Raw genomic sequence first — 14,100 nt, forward strand, 5'->3', positions numbered from 1 at the left:
TCTTATCAGGTTAAAAACGAATATCCCAAGATGCTTCGGGAAAAAATCAACATAAAATAAGATTTCGTTCTTTTTTTTAAATATTTTTTCACGCATTGAGTCAAATTACCTGTGCTGTATGTATGTAAACATGAAGCTCATAGATATGAACATAAATCAAGTAAAGAAGTATTTTTTAATACCTTCCCAAGAAAAATGTCAATTTGCATTAATCAATTATTCGATCCAATTGCATGTTTGATTTTGGTCCGATTGACGTGGATTAGGGAAAACGGGTGAACATTTGCTTGGTGAAGTGGCAATATCTACATTCGAAATTTTAAAAAAATATACATGTATTTTGGCTGAAACTACAGATGGGCCGTCGATATGGGCTTTTGTGAAAGCATTTAGGCCCATCTATTGCAAGTGCACGTGACTCGGCACGAGATCTCATCTCAAGTGAAATCCAACTCATTGTTAGATTCCAAGCGCCGCAAGTGATTTCTCTACAGTAGCTACGAGAAAACCCTTTTTAGAAGCTGCTGCTTCATTTCTAGTCAATTTCGCTTCTCTGCTAGAATTCATCACTTCTCTTCGTTTGTTCGGTCTGATTTTTGGATCTGTGAGCTTCGGAGCTATGGACACTCGCAAGAGGGGAAGAGGTGAATTCGGTCTTAATGGGAATGCCGGTTTTAAGAGATCCAAGCCAGGTTTAAAACTTTAAGCTATTTTGTGCTCTTTGATACTTTTTTTTTGTATTTGTGTTATATATTTTTGTGCTTGAGTATTGTCTTCTGTCGTAGGCGTTGTTCAATTTTCATGTGTTGTTGTTATTATTATTATTATTTTGTTTACTTGGTTTTTCATGGGTAAATTTGTGGATCTTTAGTAGTATTTTTTACATGCGGTGATTAAAATTATTAGTTAACTCGTTTTAATTACTATTCACCCTGAAATACTTCAGTTATTAGAAAACTGTTTGTCGATCCATCTGTGTATACTGAACAATCGCTTGTCAACGTAGCACGACCAGATTTCTCTGTTTCTCGTGTTCTTTGAATGGAGCGATGCTTTTTCCTCTTTACTTTTTGAACAATTTGTCACGATGAAATATTCATGTAATTCATATTGAGCATATAATTTTTTTTCCTGCCTTGTAACTACCATACTTTATACCTTATTAATGAAAAATGTGTTGAGGTTTTCTTAAAACTAATTATGCTGTTATTAAGCAAATGATGGTACTGTTCATGGGTATTCCCCCACACATTTACATGTTTACACGCATACATGAGCAATGTCAATAATCGAAGAAAATTCTAACTCAGAAAGAGAAATTAATGTTTTGTAACAGAATTGGACTCTTTGTCAAGTGGTATAGGAAGCAAATCGAAGCCATGCACCAAGTTTTTCAGGTTATAATCTCAACCCACTTAATATAAAAATTTAATTTAAATGTTTTTCCACTTTGCGCAAGTGGCAATTACAATTTATGTTTCTATTCTGCATTCATTAAAATTTTCCTGGGTTGGTACTTAAAAGGTTTTCACGTATAGTTCTATGTTATATAAGTGGCAGTATGTCACAGTTTTAGTATCCATTTCTTTTTGGGTGCCGGACTATTTTATTATACCTTTGTGGTAACAGTGTTGTTCAACTCTGATGCTTTTGGAGAGGGAACATCATTTACTACATATCATGAACATTTGATGTCAATATAAGCAGCAGTGTTTGTATATTTTACCATTTTGGTATCAATATATTTATTTTGGAATGCTTGTGTATTTTCATGGTCAGAAAATCTCTCGAAGAAGCATTCCACAAGTCAAATTAGCTGGATCTAGAGTTTCAATAAGGATGCTACCTTTTACATATTGGTGTTCAGCTTTTATTCCCGACAAAATTATATGAGCTTATGGTGTTTTTACAGTCTGTTTTTAGAATTTTCCAAGGTTCTCAAATTTGCTAGGCGCTACTTGGACCCTTAACGCCTTGGCCTCCTAGGCGGGGACTAGGCGCCTCTATGCGGATTCCATGCTATCATAATAAGCTGAAGTTTGGTGTGTTAGGATAAGTCAACAAATCATATTTTTTGTTGGACTTTGGTTTATGGCCTATAGAAAACTTTTCATTTTTTTTAATTGAGGCTATAAATTTAAATTAAAAGCCTAATTTTTTTTTTAAAAAGCCAAAAAAAGCTAAAAAATTAAAATAACAATTTTCAGCAGCCTAGGTCTGCCTAAGTCCTAGCCGCATAGGTTGGCTGACTAGCACTTCTTCGGTGCAGTCGGTCTGCACCTAGCGCCTAGGTGGCCTTCTAGGCCGATTTTTTGAACAACCCTACTCCGACTGATCTGGGTGTAATTTGTTATTTTTGCGTGATTGAGAAGTTTGTGGAGGCTTAGAAACAATTATTGGGTTCTTTTAGTTTCATTGGACGAAAGGAAGATAAGATAAAAACTGGAATTATTACTACTATTGTTACTACAATGATTATTTTGCTTCTGCATCCAGTCAATTCCTTGTTTGTGATTGTATCTTTCCTGCTCAAACTAATCGTGACCTTTCCTTGAATACAACATGCTTGCAATGTTATCTATTAGTAATATGCAGATTTTAGTAGTATGAAGGTGAACATTATGTAATTAGGCTTCGCTCTTATGCCTGTTGGCAGAAGTAGCAGCATAAAACCTATGTGATTATCCTGCCCCTTTTGCCCTTAAAGAGAACATCTCTAATTTTCTTTTATTATATGTGGTGGTTGTTCATTTCATTCACGATTTTTAAATAATGAGTGCGTAGGTGCTATATATAATAGAGAACTAAGAGCCATCCTATCCGTGCCTGCATCCCCCATATGAAATTAAATATTAGAGGAAAAAAGGGCTTTTAAGGGGATTAGGATCTTAATTTTGTCTCTGATCGGTGATAACCGACAACCTTAGTGCCTCTTTTGAATTTGAGCTTTCATGATTCTCATGACTTAAGATTTGAATTTGGCACCCACTTTTTGTTGTCTTTGTGATGCATTAGCTGCTGAAGTATGCAAAGGAGAATTCATGTTTAATTTTTTTTCCATTTTTTGCAACTTTACCTTGTTAACCACTAATGAATATGGTTAAATGGTATTATGGTCAAAACCCCACTGAAATAATTAAAATTAAATAAATAAAGGACGGGAATTTCACTTCCTGTATGGATGCTTTAGCCCCATTCTTTTTTACTTCTCACTAATCTTTAAAGAAATTCTTGCACAGAAAATATCGCATCTGTTGCCTGTAGGTTATAACCCATTTGAAAATCAAGATCTCAAATTTGGGATGAGGTCTTGCGTTCGACCTAATTATAACAAACCCCCTGCCCCTAGCTCAAAATAAGGTCGTGTCTTTCATATGTTTCAATCCTCCTTTAACTTTAATCATTTGGAAGGACTTTTTGGTTACATAGATGAAATAATTCTTGATTATGGAAGATTTTTTTCTATTATGCAGTTCTTCTGGTTGTCCCTTTGGTGATAACTGCCACTTCCTCCACTATTTTCCCGGTGGCTATAAAGCTGTTTCCCAGATGATGAACTTGGTTCCTCCAGTCCACAGAACAGTGGCAGGACCACCGGCTATTCCGAATGGTTCTGCTCCTGCAGGCGTTAAAACCAAAATATGCAACAGATTCAACTCCGCAGAAGGTTGCAAATTTGGTGACAAATGCAACTTCGCTCATGGAGAATGGGAGCTCGGAAAACCTATTATGCCATCTCATGAGGATCCTCGTGCTGTTGGAGCTGTTTCTGGTCGTTTTAATACCCCAATGGAGCCACCAGTGCCAGGACCTGCAGCCAGCTTTGGTGTGTCAGCCACTGCCAAGATCAGTGTAGACGCTTCCCTAGTTGGTGCCATCATTGGGAAAGGTGGGGTGAATTCCAAGCAGATTTGCAGGCAAACGGGAGCCAAGTTAGCTATTCGAGATCATGAAGCAAATCCAAATCTCAGAAACATCGAGCTGGAGGGTACATTTGAACAAATTCAGCAAGCTAGTACAATGGTGAGGGAGATAATTGTTACCGTTAGTTCGGGAAATGGCTCGGCGAAAGCAATTGGAGCTCCTGGAGGAGGTCCTCCTACACCAGGAAGCAACTATAAAACCAAGCTTTGCGAGAACTTTTCCAAAGGGTCTTGTACGTTCGGGGATAGGTGCCACTTCGCACACGGGGCTGCTGAGCTACGTAAAACAGGGCTATGAGTAAATGGCCTTTCACATGCTTCAAACAAATGCAATTGGGTTTTCCGTGCGCAGTGCTCCTGCAGACCCCTAGAAAATGCCATCTGAGTTCTTGTATAAATGGATATTTAATGTTGATTGTTTGCTATATTGTCTTGGATGCGAACCTGTAGAACGCTTTGTTTACTTATTATGCCTGAAGCATTTTCCCTGTCGTGAATTTTTCTGGTTTTAATGGGATCGTGGCTATCGTGAAATCCTTACAGACATCAACAAGAACGTTTAGAAGATTGATGAGTGCAACGGATGACTGAATTTATCTGACCCGAATCCTTGTAGGAGTTGGATGTGGTCAGGTCCATAAACAGATATACCATACTCTCTCCTATAAATACTAAATATGCTTTACTTAAAATGGTTTCGTTACATTACATGAACCCCCGAGTGCATAAATAGAAACAAAGAATTAAAAAGGTCGCTCTGGAGCAGTAGCCTGTGTGCGTTATCTTAAGTGGTTATTTACTTACAACCACCCATCGTACCGTACAAATTATTACCATATAATACAGACATACGAATGATATAAGCCTAAATTTATTTTACATGGTAACAGGCGTTTCTTCGTATTGTTTAAATCTTCATTAACAACTAAACTCACCACCGGTGCCATTTTGTTAGTAGCGGCACCCACATGCGTGTTATGTGCAGTAGCCGGGCGTCCAGTGCCCGTGGTGGTGCCAATTGAATGAGACTTGACAGTGCCCTCGGTTATGTTTTGTCTGGTCCAACACAATATATTAACATGATCGACCAAAAATGGAAACCATCATAACTGTAACTTATGAGAACAAGACTAAGCATAAAAGATTTGGTTATGTTGAACCGGAGAATTCTAAGTCTAATTTGACATTGCTAAAATACATACAAGGTCAAGCTGGTCATGGTTATCATATCAAGTCGAATTGGTCTCTCTGAAGCGAAGTTCAGTCGGACATTACTATTTGAAGGGAAAACCTAGCCGGTACTTTAATTGCTAGCCGGTTCAAAAAGAAAAAAAACTGAACGAAAAGGAAAAAAAACGAATAAAGAACATTATATTAGATAGAGAACACATCACACAACCATACATGTTTATGTACAACCTTGCACTCTTTTGGATACATACACTAATAGACCAGTTAAGTTAATCCAAATGTTAGTTTCGAAAGGGTTAATCCGATCATGACCCAAATATATTTGGGTACCACATGGTTTATTTCAATGATTGTAGACATAATAAAAAATACTTACAAAGTTAGCTCGAATGATGATCAACTTGTTGCTCCTAGTTTTTATATTGCTATACATGGTAATAAAAATTGGTTATGACAAAGAGATTCTAAATCACCTAAACTTCATGAAAATTCTACTACTAATTTTTTTTTGTAAGCTATTATCGAAAATAACCATCAACACATGCATTTTAAGAGATCATTTACTCCTAAAGGAAAATACTGTAGTTAAATAATTTTAATCTCGTCAAATTCCCGGAATATGGTTTTAAAGGAACTCAAACGTAACATCCAAAATCCTTCTAAATCATCAACATAGTAAAAGATGAAAATTTATAAAATAACAATGTTTCAATCATGACTCATAAACATATAATGCAGAAAACGTTTAGTCCTTGGGTTAACGTGCACAGACCACCCAGCTCCGTTTACTCAGTCTTCGGTGCCTCCAATCTCCACATCATCATCCTTACCTGCATGATTCACATCTAGTGAGTCTAAAGACTCAACACATCTGAATCGTGATAAATTACATATACATAACATGCAACAATGAAACGTACTTTAATTAAAATACATTTCATGATCTTAAAAGCATGAATTTAAACATAACATGTCAAAGCATAAACGTATCCATAATATATCACATCATATCCACATATATGTATTCATTTTTCGAATCTTCAACTCCAAGCGCAAAATCCTCTCCAAGGCTTGTGGTGGCTGCTGAATGATGATCCGATTTTCGTGCCTAGGTTTTTTCCTTTAGCCATCCACCTTCCAAATTGAATAAAATCCAAATAGAAAACTTTCCTATTTCGATTCGCGCTAGGGCGGTCAAGTTTCCCCACCCCAGCGCGCGATCTAATGTACTGCTGGTGTCTTCCGCAGCCTCTCGCGTTGGGGCGGTCAAGTTCGCGAGGTCTCCTGTTCTTTTTCCTTTAGCCTCTCGCGCTGAGGTGGTAAAGTTTGATTGCCCTAGCGCGTGGTCTTCTGCTTGGCACTCATTTCTTTTGCGGCATTCGCGCTGGGGCGGCCAAACTAGCTCTGCATCTTCTGTCCCCAGCCTTCTCTTCCAATTGATTTTTTTTCATTTTTCTGCACATTAACATACTTAAGTGAGCGATGATCAAATGCGATAAAATAAGAAGAAATAGACAGAATGTAGACTTCAAATAACCCAAAACGATGCAAACTACGACTCACACAATGTATTGAAACACATAAATATTACCTCTATCACTTGGATAACAAATATAACTTTTGACCAGAAGATCAAGAATTTTTTGAACTAAGAGGATTAATCTTTCGTCATCATTCAATTTTGTTAATGATTACATAATCATCAATATTGATTAGTTCTAGTAGCTTAATATTGTACAGTATTGTATTGTAAAACGAGAATATTAGTTATACTAATAATATTTTTTTTTTTACAAAATTACATAAAAATATTCATGTTGTTGAGTACACTTTTGGTTTATTAGTTTATCACTCAAAAATTTTTTTGTCCTCAAATAATTTTTGTTTCCGATCTTTAAAATTAATACACAATTAGTCATCGCTATTATTTTTTTAAAAAAAAATTAACAACTTGATTTATTTTTTGGTTTTCTTTAAAGTCTAGTTAATCAAAACATTAAGTTCAAAAATTCATTGGAGATAAGCATTGAGGTGGAAATTAAGTTAAAAAATTAATAATTTTTTTAATTATAATTTATAATCACATCTATGACAAAATTTTATAATAGTTTTTAAAATTTAGACAAGAATTGAAATGATGTAATTTATTTAATAATTTAAAATGTTTGTACTATATAACTTTTCAAATAGGGATTATAATTTTTAATACAATTAACTATAAAAATAATATGAATTTCTTTCAAAACAAATAAATATAAAGGGAATTGGATAAGAGTTATAAATAAAATATTTCAGATAAAACGTACATAAGTTACTTGGCAAAGACAATATGACCAAGTGATTCAAGAAAATTATTTATTCAAAGCTTGTGACAAATAACCAAAATAAATTAAAATAGTAAGCTGAAAATAAAAAATGCACGATAACTATGTATCACACATCATTTGCATAAGATTTTGGTTTTAATGAAGGATGAACAACAATTATCCTTTTAATAAAAAAAATATGTGAATATGAGGGTGAAAGGAAGCCAGAGAGCGATCGTTGGTGCCAATAGGTTAAACAGACAAGGAGCGGCTCCTGACAGACTTCTAAGCAAAAAAAAACATGGATAAACAGATTTCACACCGGAACAAGAGTGAATCCTTCTATTTATTTTAAATCCATTAATTAATGAAAAAAGTCATTTCATCTTAGAGATATATCTATGAGAACATCTGACAAAAGATCTACTAACCAATTGGATAACTATAAAATTTTGAACAAGAATGTAAACTTCATTTTCATTCGATTCATTTTAAAATTCATTAATTAATGAAAAAAGAGAAATCAAACAAAAAATGGACTATAAATTTCATTTTAAAAATAGAAGCTAGATTTCATTTTTCTTAAATTTATTTGCGAATTTTATTCCAAAAAAAGAAAACTAAATTCATTTTTCTTCAATTTATTTTAGAATCCATTAATATATGGAAAAAAACACAAACAATTAAACATGTAATTATTATTATTTAATGAAGATAATGACATACACGTAAATTTACAATTCAATGTCATATATTTATAGTTGTCCAGATTCGATTTATTTAAAATTCATTAATTAATTAAAAAAAGAAATGAAACAAAAAAATGAGTTTCATTTGAAAAATAGAGGATAAATTTTATTTTTCTTCAATTTATTTTAGAATCTATTAATAGATGAGAAAAAAACAAGCAAAGAGACATGTAATTATTATTATTATTTTATTTAATGAAGATCATATATTTATAGTAGTATAGATATAGATATGTGTGATCTATTTATTATCGCGTATTGGTTATCTGTATTTTTCTGATTTTGATTCTTGCTGTTTGGATTGAATCTATGCTGCCGCCACAAAATGCATGCCAGATGTGAGGATGTCTTGAATTAGACTAAAAAAATATTAATAATAACAATTTATATCCACCACAACCCCACAGAAAGATTGATAGTAAACCTGAATGCAAAACTTATAAATACTACTGCATTTCTAATGTATTTACTTTGTACATCAGTAATTGAATATTAAAACATATTTGTTAATCTGTATTAGGAGAGTATTTTTGTTGAGTATTCGCTACATTTTACAAAAGAGAAAAACGCGACCACCTTTTTATCATAGTCCAGTCCTGAGTACATTATTCTATCACATTTTCTGGACTCTACTAAAAGTTGAGCCAATTTTCCCAAATCTCAAAAATGAAAAAGAAATAATAAATTCAGAGTTTTCTCCAACCTTTAGTACCACTAAAAGAACTTATGATATTCTGCACATGCATATTTCTTGATCTACACTTGGCAGAAGAAAAGTTGACACGAGTAATATTAATTAAAATTGTGTTACCTCAAAAACACTGATTCAAATCTCTAATTAAAAGGAATTGTTTGGACCCGTTGGACGTATGATGTACAAATTTGACCATTTCTTAGAAAATTATTAAATAAGACGGCATGCCATAACAAAAAACGAAGTCCTGGTGCAAGGACGGCCTTCAAGCAAGAGTATTATTCACTAGAAAGACATCTCTATGGTTGTATAGTATGACTGTATAAATAGTGAGCTTTGCTCAGCAGAAATATATCACTCAAAATTTCAGATTACATTCTAATTCTGTAACAAACGAATTTGTAGCAAGAACATGGCAAAGCTCATTATCTTGTTGAGCCTCGTAAGCCTGTCTTTTGGCTTCCTTGCATTCGCCTTCGAGCCGAGTTCCTTGCAAGATTTCTGTGTTGCGGATCCCAGTAGCTCGGGTGATTACAGTACTCCTTCACATACCATCAGCATTTTCTTGTGTAAATCAGATACTGTTGTCATTGTCAAGCTTCTTGTTATTTATTTGATTACCATAACTTTCACTGGTTGTCTTTGCAGCTAGAGTGAATGGGTTGGCCTGCAAGAGCCCTGCGTTGGTTGAAGCCAATGACTTCTCCTTCAGTGGACTGCACTTAATGGGCAACACATCAAATCCTAATGGCTCCAAGGTTACCCCAGTGTCTGTAGCTCAGTTACCAGGCCTCAACACTCTTGGAATCTCGATGGTTCGTATCGATTACGCACCATGGGGCATCAACCCTCCACATACTCACCCTAGAGCCACTGAAATCTTGACAGTCATTGAGGGTTCCCTCCAAGTGGGATTCGTAACCTCGAACCCTGGTAATAGTCTAATCACAAAAACCCTTCAGAAAGGTGATGTTTTCGTGTTCCCGGTGGGACTCGTTCACTTCCAACGCAACGTGGGAACTGGAAATGCTGTCGCAATTGCTGGATTGAGCAGCCAGAATCCCGGAGTCATTACCATCGCAAACGCGGTTTTCGGATCGAATCCTGATGTTAGCAGTGACATTCTTGCCAAGGCATTCCAAGTGGATAAGAGTGTTGTGGATCAGCTCCAAGCTAAGTTCTAGAGCTGCAACATGATGAGATAGATACCAGTGACGACCTCTAAAATCATTCAATGCTTTGTAATTTGTGTTTGTGTTTGTGTAATTTGTGTTTGTGTGGGGTCTCCATTTATATTGTTTCTGTATTTCTTTGGTCTGCTAGTAAATTTAATTTCATTGTCATCGACTTGTTACGTGCAAACTTAAGATTACTCTCACAGTGATTACTGCAATAACTAGCAAAACAACAAAATTAACCAGCTGAAAAAACGTTGCAAAATAATATATTATACACACTCGATGCAGCGCAGAATTTTCGGATCGAAGGCATGCACAGTTGTATTGATCGGTACTTTACGATAGTTGACACTAATTAGTATGACATATTTTGTATGACTGGCATTTTACAATAGTTGACACTAATCGGTACTTTACGATATGACATATTTAGTATGACTGGCATTTTACGATATATATATATATATATATATATATATATATATATATATATATATATATATATATATATATATATATATATATATATATAAAGTCAAAAATTCAATCTCTAAAACTTGTATTATTAGCAAATGATAATAAACAAAACACATATAAATAATATTGATTGAAATAAACTCAGAAAAATGTTTATACATCTACACATCAGTACATTAGAGAAAGTAACAAAAAAAATCAACAATTTAGATGGAGAAAAAATCATATGTAGAAGATATAGACAATACAGTAAATGTCAATTCAAATTTATAGTTTGATCTCAAGCATCTAATATCATTACAATAGCTCACTAAATATATATCATAGAAGTAAATAGTAAGTATAATACGGAAAAAATGCATGACATAACAATTGAAAAATAAGAAAGAAACGACAACCAAAAAGGAAACTAAATGAATTGCTCTCTCTTCATTTTGCACCATGTACAATTTCTTGAGAGGAGGCCAAAACTATGGTCATAAATGTAATTTTCAAGAAAATATCAGACATAAAAGGTAAAAACTTGTGTGAGACAGTCTGTGGGGACCCGGACGCTAATCAAGTTCTTAATCATCATTGTGACTAATTAATCAATTATAAAACAGGGTCTAAAAATTTTTTCTTTTTAAATTGCGGAACGTAGTGAAATAACACATATATATACATCTCCGTATATAAAATACAAATCCTGTATTACAAAACATTTATTCAAACTAGAGTTTAACAACTAATGTCAAGTGTTCAACCCTATCTCAATCAAAGTCCGAAGTCTCCACTCTAACTCTATCTCTTCTCATCTTCCCGACCCTGAACCTGTCCCACCTGTTGTCAAGTACACATACAGACAAGACAACAGCCGGATAAACCGGTGAGAATAACTCCCAGTATAAATCAATGAAACATGCAATCATATAAACAAATATAAAGCATGTAATCAGGTATCAAAAATATGTAATAAATCTGAAACATAATCAATAGCACACTGTCAACAATACTCGTAGCTACATAATTCAGACTAGACTCAATCCTAGTCTAGGGATCCCGATTCCAGAAGTTGGTATGCATATATCGACTAACAGTAATAGAAAAGACTCCAGTTCTATCCACGCCGATATAGTATCGATTAACAATAATAGAAAAGACTCCAGTTCTATCCACACCGATACAGTATCGATTAACAGTAATAGACGAAGCCCTGATTCTATCCACATTGATATATTATCGATTAACAGTAATAGAGCAAGCCTTAATTCTATCCACATTGATAGGATATCGATTACCAGTAATAGAACAAAGTCCGATTCTATTCACATCGATATAACATCGATTAACAGTAATAGAAGGAACGATGAATCTATCCACATCGATATAATATCAATCACCAGTAATAGAATAAGCTATACATCTATCCACATCGATATAATATCAACTAACAGTAATAGAAGAAGCTATCAATCTATCCACATCGATAACCAACATCCAGTGACCGTCTTTGGCACATCCGCCAATACACCATCTTATGACATCGTGCAATGTGCCCGTGGTGATCCCACCACTAACGGCACTTCTGTCATAAGATTACTCTTCTAATACCTGTAATCTATAACTCAAGAAAACAAGTATATCAATCAATCAATGCAAGTATCAATGCAATAAAGTAAAGTATGTGATTTAGGGAAACCCGAGTCTAAACCGACTCAAGTCCATCTCCCAATACCACATTGACTTATACCTTTGTCTTCATAATCTGACGAAGACGAAGACTCCATTTCATGTCTGTCCATGTCAATGTCCAGTTGTAGTCTACGTTGATATGAACTCAGTACTGAAGTCGGATTTAAAATCTGACGGACGGATTTCTCGCAAATTAATTTCAAACCTCGGAACTTCAAAACCTTCCCCTCGATTTCTTTTTCTTCTGAAGATTACGTTTACATGTATATATATATATATATATATATATATATATATACACACCCACGCCGCATACGAGAGACCAAGTGGCGAGTTTTGAGTCTGCATGCCGCGCGCATATGCGCGAGACCTACTGGAGTGCTCGCGCATATGCGCGCCATGACATCGCGCATATGCGCGAGACCTACTGTCTCGGCATAATGAAATTCGCGCACATGCGCGGCATATGCGCGTTCAAACTCCGCGCATGTGCGCCGAACCTTCTGTCCATTCCGTGCATGTGCGCCCTTCCATTCCTTTGCACACACAATTTACACCTTTCTCATGTGTTCTGGTCCGATCCGTTCCATCTATATTTACCGTAATTAATTAATAAATCATTTCAGATTAATTCCAGATTACGGTAATTATACCCAAATCATTTCAGATTACGGTAATTAAATTCTAGGGCATTACACAGTCTCACGGGTCGTATTTGTAAGACGGATATCTTATTTGTGTCACCCATGAAAAAAGTATTATTTTTTATGCTAAGAACATTACTTTTTATTGTGAATATGGATAGGGTTGACCCGTCTCACAGATTATGATCCGTGAGACGGTCTCACATTAGACTCACTCCAGACTTAAAAGAAACTAAAGTGGAAAATAACGGTCAAAACTACTCCAAACAACACTTGTAATCAGGCGGAGTATTTGTGAGTATTCAAAGAGAGAAAAATAACGGTTATAGAATTAAAATCGTGATTAATATTAGCTTTTAATTTGACGTTCATAGTCATGGACTCGTTAACCTAATAATAAAATATGTTTGAAAATTAAAGTTGATAAAAATAAAATACTATAGAATACAATTTTCATAAATGTCTTAAAATATTAAAATTTTAAACATTTGTTTCTTTGAAGTCTTTCGATTTATGTAGACGATTTGAAATTTTCGAAATTAGACAAATAAATTTATTTTAAATAATTATAAATATATTTAATTTTTTAATAAAAATAATTATATAATGAAAATATAAATTTAATAGTAACAAATATGAAATGAATAAATAACGTAAATTACAATACAAGGACAAACGGAGAGACAGATGTAATTTTAATATAAATCATTACGAATCAATTTGTTTAACTCACATTCACATTACAATAGCAAATAATCATAAATCAAAAAACTTAATGCACATATTCTCCTAATTAAATTATAATTATAAACCAATTAATTGACATATTACGTAAATAAATATATTCATTGAATTATTTTATTTACATTCTTTCAACTCAAATTTTCACATATTTATCTGATTCAATCGACCACTATTTTTTTTACATTTGAACAATAAAAAGACATGTAATATTACATAAGATAACTATATTCAACCTCTACACATACCGAATTTTTTTTAATAATGAAGTTAATTTATTAAAGAAAAATAATAGAGGTAAATGAGCCCAAATATATTATATTTTTCGTTCAAATTAGCTGTTTATTGTATTTGTTTAGTTAATGTTTGATTACCTTTTTGTCAATATAATTGTCATTATATATGTGTATGAATCAACTTTAAAAATGCAAATAAATTGTAATGTCATTATTCTTATAATCAAGTATTATTTTATAATATATAATTATGGAGATACTCAAATAAAATAGAAGTTATGAGAGAA

General features: G+C 33.8%; 2 protein-coding genes across 2 annotated transcripts; both read left to right on the forward strand.

The window, feature by feature from the left end:
• Positions 1 to 445: 445 nt before the first annotated feature.
• LOC140839571 (zinc finger CCCH domain-containing protein 14-like) lies at positions 446 to 4,420 on the forward strand. The gene is made up of 3 exons (XM_073206382.1): positions 446 to 692; positions 1,337 to 1,397; positions 3,474 to 4,420. The coding sequence occupies exons 1-3, from the start codon at positions 620 to 622 to the stop codon at positions 4,219 to 4,221; spliced, it is 882 nt and encodes a 293-aa protein (XP_073062483.1). The 5' UTR covers positions 446 to 619; the 3' UTR covers positions 4,222 to 4,420.
• A 4,820-nt stretch (positions 4,421 to 9,240) lies between these two features.
• LOC140839572 (putative germin-like protein 2-1) lies at positions 9,241 to 10,121 on the forward strand. Its single transcript, XM_073206383.1, has 2 exons — positions 9,241 to 9,390; positions 9,512 to 10,121. Exons 1-2 carry the CDS (start codon positions 9,276 to 9,278, stop codon positions 10,045 to 10,047), a joined length of 651 nt encoding a protein of 216 aa, XP_073062484.1. The 5' UTR covers positions 9,241 to 9,275; the 3' UTR covers positions 10,048 to 10,121.
• Positions 10,122 to 14,100: the final 3,979 nt, after the last annotated feature.

Source organism: Primulina eburnea, chromosome 8 (genome assembly GCF_022965805.1).
Source record: "Primulina eburnea isolate SZY01 chromosome 8, ASM2296580v1, whole genome shotgun sequence".
NCBI lineage: Eukaryota > Viridiplantae > Streptophyta > Magnoliopsida > Lamiales > Gesneriaceae > Primulina > Primulina eburnea.